The sequence below is a fragment of the Thermobia domestica genome, chromosome 11 (assembly GCF_964235325.1).
Source record: "Thermobia domestica chromosome 11, izTheDome1.hap1.1, whole genome shotgun sequence".
NCBI lineage: Eukaryota > Metazoa > Arthropoda > Insecta > Zygentoma > Lepismatidae > Thermobia > Thermobia domestica.
Window position 1 is genome coordinate 251,163,697 of NC_137464.1, and position 22,877 is coordinate 251,186,573.

The 22,877-nt window shown below is 35.7% G+C and overlaps 1 protein-coding gene across 1 annotated transcript in view; it reads right to left on the bottom strand.

The window, feature by feature from the left end:
• Positions 1–3,037: 3,037 nt before the first annotated feature.
• LOC145664922 (uncharacterized) overlaps positions 3,038–22,877 on the bottom strand; it is a 134,168-nt gene continuing 114,328 nt past the window's right edge. Inside the window, exons 4-5 of the mRNA XM_081732026.1 lie at positions 16,613–16,766; positions 3,038–9,762 (exon numbers count right to left, since the gene is read on the bottom strand). Coding sequence (XP_081588152.1) covers positions 9,656–9,762; positions 16,613–16,766 — 261 coding nt within the window. The 3' untranslated portion in view covers positions 3,038–9,655. The remainder of the gene's footprint in view (positions 9,763–16,612; positions 16,767–22,877) is intronic.

Consider the following 22,877-nt stretch of genomic DNA (forward strand, 5'->3'; position numbering starts at 1 on the left):
AAATAAATACAAATATTATTTTAAAAGTAGTTAACAAGGAACCAAGACAACATGATAAGTCATCAATTACCGTTGAGTTCATTTTTCTAGTCGCTTCCTTAAGCTAGATTTTTGGGTAGTTCAAATTCTGGACACAGTGTAATTTCTATGGATAGCAACACTGATAATTCCTCCGATTCGTATTTTCGGGTGTAGAATAACATTATCTATTATTGTGGTAAGTTACATTTCATTATCTCTTTTCACTTACGAAAAACGGGCAAAAGAAAATTTGTTAGCTCTTCAAAAATATTTAGTAGTCTGCCCCCTTAATCAACCTTTATTAGTCTTTAAGCCAGGGGCGGACTGGCCCACCCTGCTACCCTGCAAATGCAGGGTGGGCCCCCCAAACAGGTGGGCCCCCTCCACCAATTTTAAAAAGATGTGCTCAATTAAACCTACCAGCATCAAAAATATGGCATAGTAACTCCCGCAAACTTGTGTTTTGCATAAGAAAGACAAAGTTAAACTTTCATGAACAGCCCTTATTCTTCTTCACGTTTAACGACTTGAAAAGCTTCCGTCTATGAGACAATCAGGCCCTAAAACATTGCGGGGTTTGTGATACAGCAGCTGTTAATATGAGCACGTTAACTACTACATTTTTAAATATAAGAAACACAGTAGATTTCAGGCTGTTATTGGATTTGGATACCATTGCTTACTCCGGTCCTTTTACAAGCCGGCGAGTGGCGATGTTTTAAAGAAACAATAGTTTCGTAGATATTGTTATTGTGGAAAGTGGAGGTGGAGCCGGAACGCTTTTGAACTGCATTGTCCTCACACCGAGCTTCGAAAAAAGAAATCGGATTAGGCCTAACTTTTTTTTTTTTTTTTTTTTTTAGTGCGGTAAAGTGAAAGGAAATTAGTCGCCACTATCAACGATTGTTTTATACAAACCTCAAACAATTATTATGACGTTGCTGCCCTCGGCTCGTGTTTTATTTGTATACTAGCAGCGTTCACCCCGCTTCGCTGCGGTCACCCCGGAACGCAATAAACTTTGTTACTTAGATAATTTTTACTTTTTCGCTTTCAAGTGATATGATAAAAACCATAGAAGATTGCAGTAAATCTTAACATTATATCGCCTGTCATTTATGTTAACCCGCCCCGCTTCGCTGCGGTCATCCCGGTGCTGGCATATTGTAAAAGTGTCTGTAAAAATAAGCAAATCAATTAAAAAATTTTAAACAGAAGATTCAAGCTATTTTCCGCTGTATATCGCCTGTCATTTATGTTAACCCGCCGAGTGACACGGTCATGCGGGTTGCATATAAATACGTTTATTTTTACCTATGATGAACTAATAACAAAGGATTTGTACGTTATGGACACCTGAATGGTCAATTATCTCAAGACACTGGTAATTAAAAATTAAAGTGATATGATAAAAACCATCTAGGGTCCAAATCCTAATAACCCCCCAAAAATGAAAGAAATTGGTTCAGCCGTATTAGCGTGATGAGCGGACAAAAAATTGTACGTTCTCTTTTATATATATAGATTACACTGAAGAGCAAATCCGATAGCAGCAATTCAATTATTGGAACACCAGTTACGTGTCGTTTGTCGTGGAAGACAGAGGAACTGCTCCAATTTGCTCTTCATTATAGGGACTATAATCCATCAATATGTAAAAAGCAGGATATTTTAAGAAATGAGCATGGCAGCGAGCAATATGCTCATAGTAGTGAAAAAGAGGAAAATGAAGAAGAGGAAGATAATGAAACTGAGAGTGAGGAGGAAGATGAATGGAAATGCAAACTTGCAAGACAGTGTAAAGTGTGTCTAGTTTGTGCACTGCGCCTGCTTCACGAATTAAATCTTTATGGTCCTGATCTTATATCCATCGTTGTATAAAGCGTATAAGTATGTTCTAACTCTATCGTGTACCCAAATATCTTGTGAAAGAATTTTCTCGATTATGAAAGTGATCAAAAATCGGTTGCGTTCATCGCTTGGACAAGATTTGTTTGAAGACTTTACTCTTTTATACATAGAAAGATCATATACCTTTGATTACATCAAAGTGATTGACGATCTTGTATCTAGCTCCAAAGAATTAGGCAGATATTTGAAATTGTGAGTGTAACTGGGGCATAATGAAGATATTAATATTAGGATACATTTCTGGTATTAATATTAATATTATATTATATTAGGTTACAATATGCAATTCAGTAGAAACTTTCAACCAATTTGATATTAGAACTGGTTTATGAGGAAAGAAACTTACATTATTTCTGTCAGTACTTTAATTATTTAGTGTTTCAAAGTTGACTTGAGATTAGTTTTTACTTATTGCACATGTACAGTATATATTTTGGGTTTTCTAAAACATGACATTCATTTGTTTAAATAAATGGTTTAAATTCATTACATAAAAAACAATAGTACTATATAAATAACTGAAAGCACCAATTCCGGTATTGTGTGTGTTTACAATAAAAAATGATAATGCCAATTATACTCTGTATGAGTTACTATTAAAATTTTCCTACTTCAGATTTTTTTCTAATGAATGTTTTGCTTTTGTATGAATATGAGATACTATTTATGAGTTCGAAGATGGACTTTTATATGTAATACATATGAAGAATGCCAAATACAATTTTTACATTTTTATACAGTGGGCCCTCCTTTCAGTTTAGCAGGGTGGGCCCTATGGTTGCCAGTCCGCCCCTGCTTTAAGCTGTGACAAAATGGCCAATAGAGCCAGCCATTCACGATGAACAACTAGGTTGGTCACTATGACAATACGCTGTTCCATCGTGAAGTTCTCCATTCCTATCCATACAAAAAAAAAAAAAAAAAAAAAAAAAACAGTTGACGATCTTGCACTGTTGGCCGTTCCGTGACTCCCAACCACAAAGATAACAAATGAAAATCGTGTAACATTCAGTGCTGCCAACTTACTAGAACAGAAATGTCAGGCATTTCAAAAGTTGTGTTCTTTATAGGATACCCTTTATTCTAAAAATTATAGCTCAAAAAATTTTATAAGAAATTTTTATTACTTAAATATGACTTCACATACTTTAAATACAACAACATAAAATATAGATATGGTATTTACATTCATATACGCACACACATCATTTACATACAAAAACACAAGTATAGAGTTAACAACAAATAATTTCTCACCTCATACATTAACATACACATACACTCGAAAAGAAATAATAGCACCGATTTTTTCTTTTACATATACGTTACACACATATATATCCACAACATAAAATTGGATGTTATTTAAATTACATTAATATTTCTTTTTCTCTGTATTTATATACTGTATTATTATTATTAATTTTTGTATACATATTTTTGTTAGTTGGCAACGTCATATATTTAAAAAACTAGTAGTTTTTTGTAAACATGTTCTTAACGTTGTAATCTTATCCTAAATACAATTTGAATTTATTTAAACTAGTAAACCTGTTATTTATTACACACTTATGTTCAGATTAACTGATTGATGGAAGTTTAAGTTCCCTTCTTAAGCATAGAGGTTACATGGGCAAGATTGACTGTTTTAAAGTGGATCCAAACCACTACTCGGATTTGTATACAAAGTAAGGATCTCCCAGTTGTAAATCGAACCCGGGAGCACGTACAGAAACACGCTTACCACATAGCATAAAGAAATCTATTGGACGTCTTAGAAACGTTAGTTTCCGCATATCGGAATGTCCGTTGGATATCCCACTTTGACGAACCAGATATCCGTGGAAATTGAGATGTGTTCGAAACATCTGCGGAATATTTCTAGACTCTTTGTGGGATACAGGATGATATTTGGACACCGAAACATTGTCACATGACAGACATATTTCTGAATTTCAAGGCAAACCCCACGGATATTTTCAATTACCTTGAAAGTTCCTACTGTGACACACACATAACATTGAAATTCAAGAAAAGTTCTCTGGATATTTCCATTATCCTTAAGGTTTCTACTATCACAGCCATATTCCATTGAAATCCAAAGATAATCCTGTAGATATTTCCATTGTCCTTAAGGTTTCTACTGTGACAGATACATTCCATTTCCGTCAAAATCCAAGAGAAATTTCATGAACATTTCCATTATCCTTAAAGTTTCTACTGTGACAGATACATCCCATTGCAATGTAAGGGAAATCCCATGGATATTTCCATTATCCTTAAAGTTTATATTATATCAGGCGTATTCCATTGAAATTCCAGGGAAATGCTGTGGATATTTCCATTATCCTTAAAGTTTATATTGTAACAGGCGTATTCCATTGAAATTCCAGGGAAATGCTGTGGATATTTCCATTATCCTTAAAGTTTCTACTGTAACAGGCGTATTCCATTGAAATTCCAGGGAAATGCTGTGGATATTTCCATTATCCTTAAAGTTTCTACTGTAACAGGCGTATTCCATTGAAATTCCAGGAAATGCTGTGGATATTTCCATTGTCCTTAAAGTTTCTACTGTAACAGACGTATTCCATTGAAATTTAATGGAAATCCCGTAGATGTTTCAATTATCCTTAAAGTTTATATTGTAACAGGCGTATTCCATTGAAATTCCAGGGAAATGCTGTGGATATTTCCATTATCCTTAAAGTTTATATTGTAACAGGCGTATTCCGTTGAAATTCCAGGGAAATGCTGTGGATATTTCCATTATCCTTAAAGTTTCTACCGTAACAGGCGTATTCCATTGAAATTCAAGGAAAATGCTGTGGATATTTCCATTGTCCTTAAAGTTTCTACTGTAACAGACGTATTCCATTGAAATTTAATGGAAATCCCGTAGATGTTTCAATTATCCTTAAAGTTTATATTGTAACAGGCGTATTCCATTGAAATTCCAGGGAAATGCTGTGGATATTTCCATTGTCCTTAAAGTTTCTACTGTAACAGACGTATTCCATTGAAATTTAAGGGAAATCCCATAGATATTTCCATTATCCTTAGAGTTTCTATTCTAACAGGCGTATTCCATTGAAATTCAAGGGAAATCCTGTGGATGTTTCTATTGTCCTTAAAATTTCTACTGTAACTGGCACATTCCATTGAAATCTAACCGAAATTTTACCTAATATTAGATTTTAAGCTGCAAGCCTGAATGTTCTCACACTGCTGTGGGCCTGTGAATCGTATTGTGTTACACTATGTAAACACTGACAACTTAGTCGAGGACGGTTATACCTTTTTTCTTTTTCATTTTATCTATGTACTCAGGTAATTTGAGAGACTTAAAATTAATTGAATAGAATCACATACATACAATAGTTGCATATGTACAAATTTTCATTTCTAAATATGAAATATATACAATTGAAAATTTGTAACTTCACGAAATGCATAAGATTTTAAATACAACTTTTTAGACAATTAGTTCTAACAACATTATCTAATCTATACCCGCCAGGAAGTTGTTTATATCAAGTTATGAGTACAAAATATCGATATAATCTTACATAATGGACTATAATAAAATTAATAGTACACATTTGCTTGCTAGTATCCTTTTTTTTTTTATCAAATGTTCATATGACTAGACATATCCTTTTCTTGAAAATAAAAATTTGCAACCGCGTCATCTGCTTACAGAATTGTTATTTAACCCACAGACATAAGTCTCATTTTACAATGCATGATAACAAGTCATATAAATCAATTTTCTTAAAGTATATTAAAGACCATACGTCAAGTCAGCATCGTTCTCATTGGCGTCCACATGCTGAAATAAGTGTAACAGTTACTGGTGAAAGATTGGACACTAACGCCTACGGAAGAACACTTGCATAACAGGCGCCAGTGAAATTGCTTAGGATTGTTAAACATTTTGAAAATAAACCTCGCTGAATCAAAGAATGTTTCAACCAAAGATGATATAGATTGTACACGTATTTCAAAAGTTTGTATATTAGATGCTTATAGCAGATTGTTGTTCTTCTGAACACCAAACTTAATAGAAGCTTTATGTGTATACTTTCAAAATTAGACAGCAATTATAACAAGACAATTGAAACCAATTTTACTTTGTAAACAGTGGTGTAAGTCAACTCTATTGCTCTAAAATAGCTTCTCTAATTGTAAAACGAGTCCAACTGTGAAACAGGTGGTAATGTTTAGTAAGTTGTAATGATATTTTTCAGGCTGCAATTAATTTCAACAGCGAATGTAATCGTTAATTTAATTGCAACTTTAATCGTTTATGGTCTCTTAACGTGGTTCACTGAGTCATTTAGACTCGCAACATAATCATTGCATTGACAGCTTGACAGGCCTTACCTTGAATTGCTTAACCCCTTGCGTTCCAAATGTCGTTCTCCTATGTGCGTGCTGTAATATCGGTTTCATTTACTGTCAAAAGACTACCTAGATTGTTACGTAGGACATAGTTAATATGCGCGTGCTAGAAGAGCATTCACATTATTGATTTAAAGAAACAATTATTTGCATTGTGGAACATTTGGACTGAAAAAGGGGAATTCTGATGTTCTGAAGAGATTTTGTGCTGTTTTAGGTTGGCAACTCTGACCGGAGATCAAAGACAAAGAGTTTTCTTTTCCGATCTCGAAGTTGCTAATTGTTTATCGTTAAAACAAACACCTATGTGCTATAATTGAATGCTGCCTTAGGCCTGCCATCTACTGAGACAAAAGTGCTGCCATCTAAGGAGAAATAGTAGAACTAAGTCTTGCCTTGCATCCACTAACAAATTTCATCATCTCCAGGATTGATGCAACCCTTAATAAGAGATGCGTTTTCATGGCATCTACATGGATTTCACTGGTATGCAATGGGTTAAACTGTCCATTCCGGACCTCTTTTGACACTGAGAAGTTTAACACTTGAACAATCGCATTTGTCATATTCAGCATTTAAATTGTACTTACTTTTCCCTCAATACGAACGTACACTTATTCTTCCTGATGCACACGTTTCATGAATATATACTCCATAAATATAATTATTCTCCTTGTAATAAAACATCGAAACAGCAACTACCATATCCGTACAGTGCACTACAAAGTTTGACTTTCAAAAATATTATACAATTCAAACGACACACCTCCTCTGATTTGTTACGTGTTAATACAAGAAATTAGAGTTTCATTCTACCATTATGATGTTAAATTGTGAAATTGATATGTACAGGTATCTTAACTTTACCTACAAATTACGAAATTAATTTTTAGTGTGCGTTACAGTGAATTACATATTTAAAAAAATATTTTATTACTGTATTTCTTACAATATATTATTCTGTTTTAAATTCTAATTACCTCAGGTTATGCAAATGTCGTACACCGATTTCCACATTATCTACATTTGTTTAGTTTTTTTCTTCTCGTAAAAAATATAGATTACAAGTATAGTTAAGACCAGAGTAAAGCTGATTACCTGGCAGTGTTTACAATTTCTTAACAAGGAGAATCTCCACCGTATAATATCCTAAAGCTTTGTTATGAACATACTAAATAGCTACGAGAGTGACTCAGAAAGTAAAGCCCCCTACTTGGACAATTGTACAGCACTCTGAACTGTTTATCATTAATGCACTGGTGTTTAAGCTATAGAATGTCACTTGTTTCACCTTCCTATCTCTTCTTGTTCCAAAGTAATGGAGCAATCCATGGCATCCAGCGGCTAAAACAGCTGGCTGTCAATGAATTTATGACTGGGGTAGGTTGTGCGCCCAGGAACATCCATTGCCGGTGACGAGTCGTGGATACACTATTACGACCCGAAAACCAAATGTTAGTCGATGGAGTATCGCTACACGTCCTCTCCTCGGCCAAAAATATTCAAAGTTGTCCCATCTGTTGGCAAAGTGTTATTGACATTCTGCCTCATCCTGCCGCCTATAGTCCGGATCTTGCGTCCTTCGACTTTTGGCTCTTTTTCAAACTTAAGAATCACTTAAGAGCCAACCCTACAGATGTGACGGTGGAGATAGAAGCAACAGATCGGCAATGGTGTCGCCAGGAGTTACAACAGTTCTTCGCCGACAGCATGAAAAACCTTGTTTCGTGTTGGCGCAAGTTTGTTTCCCGTAATGGGGACTATGTTGAAAAATGATGCCACTACTTGTGGCTGATATTGCAAGCTTTCCACTGATACTTGTGTCTGTGCTATCTGTCACACACAAATAAAGGTAACACCTTAGAGGCATTACTTTCTGAATCACCCTCGTATTTCGCTGTAAGTTCCAAATTACAATTAAATTTTAAGTATCTCTCTGTGAAGGTTTTTTAAAGTAAAATTACAACTACATATTGTTTTCAATTAGATCAAACTCATTCTATTACCATGGCGTGAGAGACCCGGGTTCAATTCCCGGCGGGAGCTCCTGTGATTCAGATCCTACGTTAAAGCTGTAGCACCATGTCTCATATAATAGTCTCCCCGCTGAAAGGGCGGCTAAATCCCAAAATCATATTCCATTGCCTAACTTACATTATTTGCCTTGGATAGATTTTCGAGTAGTTTCTCGAATCCTTCTTTAAGGCCTCTTCGCTAAGTTCACCCTCGAACTTTGACTTTTAGTTAGTAGCCTGAAGACTATGAAGAATATTTAAAAACTGTAGAAAGGAAGATAGATACAATCTGCAAAATGCTATTACATGACATATAGCCATGCCGCTATATGAACCGTCCACCAATCACGTAGCACTTCCGTCTAAAGCAGAAGACAACACGCTTGACATTGGCTACTGATGACTTCATGTCCTTGAAAGAACTCGGCTGTTGCCACGCCACACCAATAAGCAAAAACCTTACAGCCATAACTGATTGAGGAATTCATGGGTGTGCGCGATAAATGGCAATATGGAACTAATTCTATACGTTCTTTCAGGTCAGCAAGGGTAACCAATTAGGTTCATCCAGGCCGGAAGTAACAGGAGCGGAAGTATAATAATAATTTTCAAGTCCTTGTGTAAAAGGTGTAAGTCGTAAATAAAACTCCAAATTTCGATTCACTTCCAGAAAAGTATTCGTGAAAACCAAATTCCCGACACGTGTATTATTCAGCACTGAGGTTATGAGTCAGAATTTACTGCTTATAAAAGATTGAGGCCACTACTCGGATTTGTATCCAAATCAACTGTATCAACCAGGAATCAAATCTTGGACCATGTATGTTAAGTACTTGGCTACTAACGGTCACTTGTGTTTTTTTTATTTATTTATTTATTAAGAAATACTTGGCTGAAAACCGAGTTTGCATATTAGATCTATCCAAAGAGTTTCATATAATAGATTTTTTTTTGTATTATTACAGAGAGAAATAGTTGAATATTCAGTCTAGTTTATTTTTCTTTTTCTTAAGTAGAAGAAAAAACAAAATATAAAACAATGGTCACGGATGTGAGTGACGCAACATATGTCAGGATGTGTGTGGAAACAAAGAGTGAGAAAGAGAAACGGAACATAACACGTCCAGTTCATAACAGCCACACATTTTAACATCATATATATATAGAACTCGTAAACAAACTCCCACGCATAAGACTCGCATTCATTTGTATTTATAGCATCCGCTGTACGCACATCCGCAAAATTATGAATAAACATATGTTTCCTCTTCTTGACTTTCTTTTTTCTGGTTCTTTTGATTGGTTTAGTAGGGCCTCGTGGGTGCCTTGTAGTAATAATAGCCCCTTCTCTCTTCTTCTTTTATTAGCTGATAGTAGCTGTAGACCACAAGCCATAAGTAAATGTAGAGCACTGCAAAAGGAAGACAAAAATCAATAATAGTGTTAATAATAGTGTTAATAATAGTGTTAATAATAGTGTTAATAATAGTGTTAATAATATTGGTCTCCAATTTGATAGGAAGACAAAAATCAATAATAGTGTTAATAATAGTGTTAATAATATTGGTCTCCAATTTGTGTAGTGTTGCGACCGCCACCAGACGAGAATTTTCAAATTGGAGACCACACAAGAAACATCAATTCTTGCAATGGCGGATCTAGAAGCTAAAAACTGGGGGAGGGGGCGAGCCAGTACCCAGACTGTGATAGGTATATAACAAACTTTCAAAAAAATATATAAATAATAGCTTAAATTATTTTGTCACTGAAAAAAACTGGGGGGAAGGCTAGGCCTAGATCCGCCAGTGAATTCTTGTATCATTTTCAAGACGAAAATCGAGACGAGACAACAATCTTCTCGAGTCTCAGGGGCAACACTGCACTGCTTGAATCATTTATAAAATAAAAACTACAAAATCATTGTACGAACACAATAAAAAGCATTTATTTAAATATACCCAAGTTGTTATACAATATTAAAAAAAATAAACCACTTAACGTGACATCCCTTTGTGGGCCTTGAACTTTGTGGTGGACAAACACCGTGTGCGTGGGTTTCCTTGGGGTTCTTCCGTTTCCTCCCACTTTCTCCGTTCCACTATCTCATTCATTTTTCATCAGCACCGTCTCCTTTAGCCTAGCCGGCATAATAGTGCAACGTAAAACTCAAAGATTTCATTTCCCTTTGTGGGCCTGAACCGCTCCAACGTCATATGTTAGGGACCGGCTAAACAACGTTCGGCCTAGCAAAATAACACGTGGTCTCAATGCGCCTACGTCGACTTCTAATAATGTAACTCCCCAGTTTGCTTCACGACGCTGTGTGGACTTGGAAAATTGGGAAGCATCAGTTGGGAATTGAATCCAGGATCATGTGGACAAAAGTCCAACGTTCTATCCACTACAAAACGGTGTCCCCTTATTATACAATATATTTCAATAATAAATATAGTTTAAATCTTGTAGTAACATGCTTTTCGTGGACCTCTCGTAACGCAGAATGATTCTGATAACTTCTAGATGGGCAAAAAAAATTCAGGACAAATTTCTTCCCAAAACAATACATAACTAGCATTTTATTTTCACTGGTTACCTTATTTAATTTGAGGAACCTTCACAACTTCGAGGTTGAGCAAATAAAACTTCGAGCTCTAGAGGTTGAGCAAATAAAACTTCGAGTTCTAGAGGTTGAGCAAATAAAACTTCGAGTTATAAAGGTTAACAAATAAAACTTCGAGTTCTGGAGGTTGAGCAAATAAAACTTCGAGTTCTAGAGGTTGAGCAAATAAAACTTCGAGTTCTAGAGGTTGAGCAAATAAAACTTCGAGTTCTAGAGGTTAAGGAAATAAAACTTCGAGTTATAGAGGTTGAGCAAATAAAACTTCGAGTTATAGAGGTTATATGTTCACTTTTAATGAGGAACACTGAACCTCGATATTTAGAATTTTTGTTGTGGCCACCTTGGTAACTCGAACCTTGATTACTCGAAAAACTCGATAACTCCAATTTTTGTCTATTCCCTTCAGCTTCGACTTACCGAAATACCACTGTAATTGTCTCCTTTAAAACATTTCGGCCTAATTTTGTTTTACATTCTAAACGAAAGTACTATTTCCAAATGTCCTCACAACTTAGGAATTTCGATGTTTTATCACGGGTTTTACTGATGCTTGATGCTTCAGCGCTATGGTAGGAAGGAATGGGGATGACTGAGCCTCTAGTCTTCGTTCACAGTTGCTTGTATTTAACTCATTGCAGTTATTACCAATTCAGAACTTGTTTTATGAAACACAGAACCAACATCTAATTTAGTGCTTCTAGCTGAATACATAAAGCTGCCAGACGTCCCGATTTCGTCAAGATAGTCCCTTTTTTTAATTCCTAGTTCCGACTTTTCTCAACTGAAAACGGGAACGGACACTTTTTAGTACTTTGTGCAGGCGTGCTTGTTGAGAAAGGTTGAACTTTTTTTGTAGAGAGTAGTCCGAAACGCAAATGTAATCTTGTATTGTTTCGAATTTTTCACCCGAAAAGACGATAAGTAATTAATTACGTCCACCTATATTCTCAGAAAGGAATATAGAAATGAAATTAAATTTTTGAGTTTTACGTCTCACGATTATGCCGGTTAGGCTAAAGGAGACCTTGATGATGAGAAATGGATGAAGTGGTGGAATGAAGAAAGTGGGAGGAAACGGGAGAACCCGAGAAAACCTACGCACACGGTATTTGTCCACCACAAAGTTCACTTGGCGGGAGCAGGGTTTGAACCCGGGACCCCATGCACCGGAAGTGAACGTTCTACCACTGAACCACCGCGGCCCCCCAAAAAAAATATAGAATTAGATTATTTTTATAAGAATAGAAACAATACAGATAAGTGTAAAATCAAATCTTTAGGTTATCAGTAATGTCTGTGTGAAATAAATATGGTTGTGTTAAGGAAATGTACGAATGTTAGTCGAGTTCGAAGTTTGGGAGGGGGTTCAGACCCGGTGTAACCCCACGTGGGTGTACCCCTGACTCTGGAGTGGTAATAAAATATAAATAAATAAAAGGAAACAGTATTGTTTGTTATATTTTATATACCACAAAAAATACTTCTGAAAGTTGAATAAGGCTGTAACACATTGGAAGCTTAGGAGCTACGAGAGACTTGCTTTTCAAGTTGGAAAGCGTTAGTTTACTGCTAGCATTTGAGATACTACAAAGTTTTACATCATGACAGCTTAACATCATCTCAGGGCAGGAATTCTAGAATCTTAAGACATATTCACTCTTATACAGTGCTTAAACTGATTAGAAAATCGCTGGTACGCTTAGCACACTAATTTTCCGTAACGCAGTGAATGATGGGAGTCAATACAGAACGAAAACTTCCATATCACTTCCAACAGGGAGATGTTACTTGAACTTCAGTATAAGATTACTGTTTGTCAAATTTTAACTTCAAACAATAACACTCCAAAAACCACTCTTTTGATGTTAACACAGACTTAACTGTTACTAGATACAAGTATTTCAGGCGAAGAAAATCTCAGAATCATCTATCATTCGGTGGCCATTTTTACTGAACCAACTTTCACATTAAGCACTAGCATCGTTTCCGATATAGAGAAGGACCATACCTTCCCTTCGGTCATTCAAAGAGATCTACCTTTCCAGCCAGGTGTCTCAGGAAACGTAAATTTAATAGTTACTCAAAGCCTCGCTATAAACGATTTATTCCCGTTTGGCCTTTTCCCGTTTCGCCTTATGACCTCAAAATATATTTTTGACACAATCGATTTATGTTATCTGAAGCCAGAACGGGAATTCCCGTTTGACCTTTTCCCGTTTCGCCTTATAACATAAAAAGGAATTTTCAGTCCGTATCTGTAACAAAGAGGAATTTATTTTATTCTCAACTGCAACCTCTCTTCTATTTCAGGCAAATTAAACTCAAATATCTTACAAGAACATGAGTTTTATTATCACACCCAAAATAGCGTATCAAGTTTCTGTGTGGATATAATATGAAACAGCATCAATAGAAATGAAATTACATCAATTTCACTGTTGTTAAGTCTATCTTTTAGGCAGTGAATCCTGTCGTCAAGCCGTCTCCACTTTGGCTTTCTAAGTGTTACCTAATTACCCATTTGAAGAAGTACTCGCAGTCTTTTATTTTCATATTGCTCGTCTTTCATTAATCCAATGAAAGAACATATGTCTAAGTGGTTCCTTGATACCTTTCTTCGTAATTTGGCGTGCCACCCTTCTGCATTGTTAGTCGTTCGTTATTATTAGCCATTGATTATACGATGTTCTATTCGTTCAAACGTAAATACTGTTAACTTTACAAATATTTTGCAAACTGACACTAAATTTCCTTATCATAATTTGAAAATTCCCTTCTCTGGTGTAAGGTAAACGGGAAAAGGCCAAACGGGAATTCCCGTTTTGCCTTACAATCAAATTAACACACACTATTTTAGTATCATAGCCTGAAAAATGAAATGATATGAAATCTTTAAGTTTTACGTCCCACGATTATGCCGGTTAGGCTCAAGGAGGCAGTGATAATGAGAGATGAATGAAATGGTGGAATGAAGAAAGTGGGAGGAAACGGGAGAACTCCGAAAAAACCCACGAGCACGGTATTTGTCACCACAAAGTCCACACGGCACGAGCTGGAATTGAAGCATCATAGCCTAAGGAGAAACGGAAAAAGGCCAAACGGGAAGACACCCTATAAACTGAGGACGCTAGTAGTAACTTTAAAAAAAAAAAAAAAAACAGAGAGAAACTAATTTCTTTAACATGTTACAAGATGGGTTCATGAAAACAAAAATATACTACTGAAAGAAGGCTGCAAAATATGAATCGAAGAAGGCTTTTCCTCTAGTGCGCCATTTGAACATGAGCTCAATAAGCTCGGGGATTTTTATATATTGTTCTTTCACTTTAATTGGCAACTATTTGAAGGTCAAGGGGACACGGTGGCTCAGTGGCAGAGCGCTTGCCTCTGGTACGTAGGGTCCCTGGTTCAATTCCCAACCAAGTGGTGGTGGGCATAATCGTGTCCGATGGTTTTCTCGGTGTACTCCGGTTTCCTCCCTAATTCTTCCGTCATCATTCACGTCTTCCTTAGCCCAAAGGGCATAAACGTGGGATATTAAACTAAAAGAAGCTTCATTTTCATTTGAAGGTCAAGAAAATGATTTTTTAAATATAAAAGATCTTTTGTAATATATTTCACTAGATTATGAGGCACTACCGTTCCTCACAGTAAGGCCGTTCCCCACCACGATTTTTCACTTACAAAAGAGCTGTATTACAAAACTATACTAGTGGCTCCGAAGGGATAGTGGGACGGGGATTACCATACATTATACCATAGTGAAAATAGAAGACGATATTCCTGGCTAAGGCGGATCAGGAAGAGAGGAAAAATCAGATTGATTGTCCAAATTATTGAGTACCTTGAACCGCACGCAAAAGGCATTAAATATATGTTGTAAACAATAATTAGAAATGAAAGTAAGCAGAACAAAGGATAATATATTAATCTTGGTTAAAGATAATGGCCAATAGAAGCTGATCACGATTGTTTCGTCTTGTCATTAAGAATCTTCTTAAGGAGGACATCCATCAACGTCAAACATCACCAACTAACCATTAAAACCGTTTAGTGTATATCCTAGTAAAACCATTCCAAAAAAAAACACTGATTATCTTTGATAATCTTTGCCTTCATGTTGACTCTATCTGTTCATCTTTCTTCCTCTTTAAGTTGACTTTTTAAAACAACTGTCTTTGTTTTACGAGCACGTTACACGAATTGAGTTCCATCACGTGTGTTCAATTGTCTCACAACGACAGTGGTGCTGCCAATTGACTACAACAACGTTCATAGTACTTTAACACCTTACTCCTACAAAAGCTTTCTTAAGATGTAGCAATTACTGCAATAAGAAATAATAACAATATTCAATAGTGGTTATACTAAAGCAGTGGTTCTCAACCTAATTTAATCACGACACCCATTTTATCACATCCTCTTGCCAGCGAACCTTTTATAATTTAATTTTGTGTGGGATTTTCAATATACCTACTGCGAAGATCTCGCGATATCCATCTATTTCTATAATAGTAGAATCCATTGCTTGTATATAGTAGATACAGCAACTACCCTAAAAAGCGAATATATTAAAACCAAATTTGGTCAGTTCATTCATATTACAAATATCGAATCCGATATGTCATATACTGCTTCAAAACGGCCGTTTGAAATTTTTAAAACTTCACAATTCCATTAATTTTGGGTTATACGATAAAGTGATTTGTAATTTTGGTTAAGATAAATTTGGTCAGTTGTTTTAAAAAAAAGTTATTGAGTATTTTAAATGACTTGATAACATGTGTCACTAAGATTGAACCGGATATTGCCACACTAGTGAAATCACACCATGCTCAGGTATCTCATTAGCTTTCAATTTTTAATTGTAATTCAATATGCAGGTTTTGTTGCATTTGTATTTTTTCTTTTTTTTTTTTGGAGGGCGGGGGGATTTCAACATGCAGTTCTCAGTAGTTTCATATCGTACCACTTTCATTTAAATTGGTTTATAAACAGGGGCGTCATTTAGGGGGGCAGGAGGGGGAAATTGCCCCCCTCAAGAGTTTAAGGAACATATATACTTTAATCAATTGTATACTAATATACTAGTACAAAACATGAAAGTCTTATGTCGGTGGTGCTCTTGCCCCCCCCAAGCGAAGTTTGAAATGACGCCCCTATTTATAAGCAGCTCTACACCTGTTGAAAATGTTTAGCAGACCTATTTTTTGTTGTTCTTAACAGTATGTATGAAAATAAAAATATGCCTATCAGAACAAATTCAAAATATTATTTAAAAATATTTTCCGGTATTAGATTCTAATTGGCGTCGCGAACACCAGGTTGAGAAACCCAGTATTAAAACAAGAGCGCTGGACAAATTGTATACCAATGGCAAATACTGGTAAATAATAAAATGATGTGATAGTTCCCCTTTCTCCTAATTTTGAAGCTGAGTACAAGCTTTTCAAGTACTACTTCTGAGTAATTCAATTTGCTTTTTCTTTGTTTGTTTGTTTGTTTCATGCACAGACAATACTTTTAAGTACAAATTGAATTATGTTGTTTTCGTTCGTCCAAAATGAATGAATACCAAGGAACACATTCCTTTTGAACACTATATAAGAGAACATATTGCTAAACTTCACTCGACACTTACCAACAGAAATAAGGCCTCCTATGAGAACCAAACAGCCGTAGAGCACAAATTTATCTATGAAGAGGACGACAGCTGTGTAGATAATAGAAATTGCAAGACCAATCGTTCCCATAATTACAAGCGCTACCCACGGCAGCATCATGTATCTGTTAGACTGCAACGAAAAGAAAAAAAATATTAGGCTGTAGCAAATCTCCAATGATACAAAATGGCGCCCCTAGCAACAAACAAATTTTTTGTACTAGTATCTACTTCAAAACATTCAAAATATTCAAAAAAATAAAATATTCGTCTGTAGTTACCACTATCTCTTTTCCTCATCAATAGACAATCCTATCATTCGATTATCACTTCCTTGCTTTCTTTCGCCATTGAAATACAATAATATAATTCGTTTGTGACTACCTTGCCTTCTTTCCTAATCAAAATACAATAATATGATTCATCTATGACTACTTTGCCTTCTTTCCTAATCAAAATACAATAACAATTCATCTATGACTGCTTTCCCTTCTTTCCTTATCAAAACACAATAATGGAATTCGTCTATGACTACTTTGCCTTCTTTGCTAATCAAATACAATAATATAATTCGTTTGTGACTACCTTGCCTTCTTTCCTAATCAAAATACAATAATATGATTCATCTATGACTACTTTGCCTTCTTTCCTAATCAAAATACAATAGTATGATTCGTCTATAACTACTTTGCCTTCTTTCCTAATCAAAATACAATAATAAGATTCGTCTTTGACTATCTCTGCCTTCCTTCCTCATCGAGATACAATAGTATATCGCATATACAAGCCAAACACTGTTTGATTAAAAGAAATTATATAAATCATTGTCATTCTTTAAGTTTATTCTTACAGAAATATGATTCACCTATTATCATGATTACTTTCTTTCCTGAACGAGATCCAATACTATGATTCGTCTGTGACTATACTAGGTATATTTCTTATTCTCTTATCGAGATACAATAATATGATTTATCTATAACTATCTTTGTCTTCTTTCGTCATCAAGATAAAATAAAATGATTTGTCTATGATTATCTCTAGTTATGTCACAGATAGGATCCCACAAGATCAATGTTCGGACAGCAATGTTTAGGCTTCTAATAGTTTCATAGAATTGTCGCACAAATGGCACAGTGTAAAAACTAATTATGCATACTACTACTTGGAGCTATGCACTGAAAAAGAAATATTTATTTTCTGAAACATAATGTCCTTTGCGCTGTAAACATGAACAGACAATCCAGATACACAACCACTATTCAGATGATAAGCAAGGTCGTTTTGACGTATGATTAATGTCATACTAAAGGCCTAACTACTGCAGGGAGCATATGATAGTCGAACTCTTTAGTATGGCACTAATCATGCGTCAAAATGACTCTGAATGAGGCCCAATAGGTTTAATATTTTACAAAACCTTGTATGCAAAATCCAAAGTTATAGCAGTTTCTCCGAAGGATACTATTTAAGTAGTATAGTTAATTTTACACTAGTGCCATCTATGCAACAATTCTCTGAAATACTTGAAAATTGCTTATCATCTGAATAGTGGTTGTGTATCTGGATTGTCTGTTCATGTTTACAGCGCAAAGGACATTTTAAATGGAATCCAATAAGAAATTAGAAAAAGAAAACAAGTTGAAATTATTCTTTATTCCAAAGAAGGAAGATACTTCTCTATATTAACCAACGAGCTGAAAAATCAAAATGGCGAAACACTTGATAGGCATTAGAAGTGACGCAACAGTAAAATCCTAATTCTATCTGTATAATAAATGGCAAACATCTTAATGCGTCACGGTAATAGATGTCGCTACGCATGCTATTGTATGGCTGCCTAACGCTACTACACGTCGCTGTCTGCGAAATTATTGTGTGTTATAAAAAATGTCCTTGAATTATTGCATTACATAATATTGTATGGACTTCGATAGGTTGATGGGCAAAAAGTGTAAATAGTTAGAGCTTCTTAATTAAGCACGATTTTAACTTATGATACAATCAGAGCTTTTTAATTAGGCAAGATTTTAATCTATAGCATAATTAGAGCTTTTTGATTTGTTTGATTTCTGGTTTGATATTTCTTTAATAAAGATACCATGTTTTGTATATTTCAAATATAATTTCATGTTTGTCCGTCTTTGCATACTGAAAAATAACACAATGGTATTTTTGATCATGGACTATAAAGAAATATTAAACACAATACTCGTTTGTGCTGAGTGGCATTTTGTATATTCTATAGAACACGTTTTGTAGGCCCCTTTATAAAAAATGTAGCTTATTTTTCCTGTGAATCTCACACGTTTATACTCTGATAAATCTTGATGTTATTTTTCAGTGCTTTAATACACACAGACGCAAACAAAAAAGAAAAATTCTAAAATTATAAGGTTAGTGAAAAGACAGAAAGAGAGAGAGAGAGGAAGGAATCGCGTTTGTTTGATTAAAATTCGCGGCTTTACTTATACTCCTGGCGTGTATAAGGATGTTTCGTCGTATCCGGGTGAGATTGGTCACTTCGGATCATGGATGTATCCAGATCAGACCGGATGATTGGTATGCCCGGGTCTTGGGACTGACGGAATCATTCCGGGTCTTAGATCTGACTGAATTACTTTGAGACTAGTTTAACTGAATCACTCCGGGTCTTGGGTCTTTCCGAACTACTCCGTGTCTAGGGGTCTCACCGAATCACTTCGAAACTTGGATCTGACTGGATCATTCCGGGTCTTGGGTCTGTCCGGATCAGTCCGGGTCTAGAGATCTGTCCGGATTACTACGGGTCGGTGAGTCTGTCCGGATCACTCCGGGTCTAGAGGTCTGTCCGGATTACTACGGGTCGGTGGGTCTGTCCCGAACACCCCAGCTATTGGGTGTATTCGGGTTACTTTGGATCTTGAGTTCGACCGTAAGACCAGGTCACTTTAGGTTTGGGTCTGTTCCTCTCACCAGGAGGTCAGTCTGGTAAGTCACGGATCTGAGTGTCTCTTGAGTCTTTCGCGTCACTGGTCACGATATTCGTGACAAATCCCATCACTGGCATAAAGATCAATGTTAAAAACCGTAAATAATAATCGATTTTTTCAACTTCCTTTGTACAGAAATAAGGGCGGGAAAGTAATCTATTCTTGGGATGGTGAATCGATTTCAACAAAGAAAAATCACTTCTCGATATCTATTACTGTTTTCCATCTAAGGCGACCAAGGTTAAAACTAAAATAATTTCTATCATTTCTGGCTTGAATTGAGGGTTAATGGAAGAGACGGAACCTATTACTGGGACATTGAATTGATTCCATAAAAACACTCCTTGCTATATCTTACTATTTTTGTCAAATACCTGTCGACGGACAGATAGATACACGAATGGACGGATGAACGGACATAGCCGTTATAGAAGACGTCTCATCCTTATAGACAGAAAGTTTGGAAGTCTAATAACATGATTTTTTTTTTTTTTTTACCTTTTTAGAGAAATTAGAAATAAAGAAATGTCCATCTTTCGTTTAGAACTGAACTAAATAAACCCCAATGCGTGTTATGTGTGATACTGTGCAAAATTCAGTCACTATATTTAATTGAATATTAGCAACGTTTTTTGATTCTGTTTTTCAACTTTATATATATATATATATATATATATATATATATATATATATATATATATATATATATATATGTGTGTGTGTGTGTGTGTGTGCGTAGCGAATAGTGGTATATTTCTATTATTTTATTTATGACATTTCATGCGATGTGTTAATTAAAAGAGAACCTAATGAATGGTATTAGTATTAAAAAGGGGAGAGAAGGGAAAGGGTAGAGTTCAGATAGAAAAAAGAAACGTACAACCTGTAATTAACTACAATAGTTACTCTTTCTCTTTCTGTTTTCAATCAGCCCGTGATTTGGTTTGCTTTACGCTTCATGTTCTGTTAATTAAGAATTCGGCTACGCATAATGATGCTCAGTTGTCTTCTTTTTAATGCAGTTCCCATGATTTAAAAAGCACGGTAGGTTATGGAACATTTCCTTTTTTTTTTTTTTTTTTACCAGGACATAAAATCATACTGTATTAACAAAAGAGAAACTTCTATAAAGAAAATGAAGTGATCAATAAGTACTCATGTAATCTGTGCTGTTATACAAAAGAATAGAACTGACTCGCTCGTCTGTGTCTAAACCATGCTATTATACCCAACAGTGGCGTATTTACGATTTTCTTTCGTTTGGAGGTTTGCTAACTTTCGGGGGGGGGGGGGATTTGCCTGAAAATATGAAAATTCTGCAAGATATTTCATATACTTTACTATCGTAAGTAAGATTTCGAGGGGGAGCTTAAGCCTGGAAGCCCCTCTAAATACGCCACTAATAGCCAAGGCTGTCTCTACCCTATATGCAACACGTGCATTTGTACGGGGTGGGAAAATTTGTCATAACTATATTATTTAAAATAAATATTTCTGGTTGGAAATACTTCATGATGATCGTAGTTAAATTTACTAAGCTGATCTTCGATTTAAATACTACATTCATAAATCATGTTTAGGTCGCATTAGTTTAAGGTCACATGGACTGTGCTAAAGCAAATGGTCAAATAAATCCCAACATGAATTTCTTGATTGTTGTCAAATACAAGAACTCAATTCTCAAACACTTGTTCCACTTAGTTAGTTATCACAGTTTTGATATGAAAACTAGTCTTGCATTTTTCACAAAAAAGTTCCGTATCATTAAAGGTGGAAACGTTTCTTTTCTCTTTCTTTTCTTTTTCTTTTTTGAACAGATGTAGAAGGAAAATCAGGAAATAAAGATAAAAGAGCTAGTTACATTGAAATTGCAAACTGACATATCGTCGCTGCGCCTCGAAGAACTGCTATGTGACATTTTTGTCAAAAATAAGTTATGTCGTGCAAATAAATCAGAAAGCTGTCAAGCAGCGTCCCTTATAATGTGATTAGTTAATATTCAATTGTTTTTCTCACCACGTACATATTTATTAATATATACAAATCCTCTATGTGCTTATAATGGCGCAAAAGGTAAACCGACATGGCTACGTAAACACAGAAGTAGTAATATAGTATTGTTGAAGCAAGCTAACGCAGAAACAATTTTGTTATATTTTTCAAGTGTTTCCGTGTATATTTGGCAAAATTTTAAGCGTTCGGAATGTCTTCTTGCTTCTCCTGAAAAGTTGTGGTTTTAACACATACCGGTTCTTCGAGGCGCAGCGGCGATATTGAGATTGAAGCTCGATATCTTTCTCTAACATAATAGATTATTACTTAAAGACAAAAATAGACGCAATAAGATTGTATTTGTAGTGTTTAGACCTTTCTGAGTGCGAGTGCACTTTCTCTCCTCTTTATTATTCATGACGGGGTAGCGTATTTAAAATCGTGGCTTTTAAGATTTGTTCTTTCTCTGGGAAGAGGTCGGCAAATAACGCCATTGCATGGGGCGAAAATTTTCTAAGGCCGGCCCTGACTATACCTAGAAACGTGAAACGCTTGGACAAGGAACCTCAATTTGTCCCGCACTCAAGTTATAAAAAATGTACTTTTGGAACTACACATCTTAATGGGGAGAAGATTGGGCTTCAAAGGATTTTTTTTTTTTAATAGCGCATTTCATAAATTTTTGATTTTAGGAAGATTGGTTCTTTGGGAAAATGAAACCTTTCAGGTTCACGTCTCATGGTTATGCCATGTGGGTTAAAGGAGGCAGAAATTATGATAATGAATGGAATGGTGGAATGAAGAAAGTGTGGAAAGAAAAGGAAGAACACCGAGAAACCCTACGCACACCATGTTTGTTCATTAGAACCGCCACTTGGTGCGAGCTGGGACCGAACCATGAACCCCACGCACCAGAAGTTACAACAATCTACCACTGAGTTACCGCGGCCCCATTTGGTTCATTTGCGATTCAGTGTCCCGTTCAGCACAGAGGCTATATGAAACGTGAACCTGCAGTTTAACGTGGAAATTCGAATCAAACAAGCTCCCAATGAGAGTCGAACCCCGGTCCTCTGCGGCTTAAAAAGTGCAATGCTAACTACATAGTCACAACAAAGTTAATTAGGAAGATGAAACTCGGCATATTAATTCCTCATTAAGAATAACTGAAAACGTGTTTTAGCATTTTCGAGAACTTCGGGGCACAGTGGTTCAATCATAGAATGGTTGAGTGCTTACTTCTGGTTGCGTAGGGTCCCTGGTTCGATCACCGGTGAAGC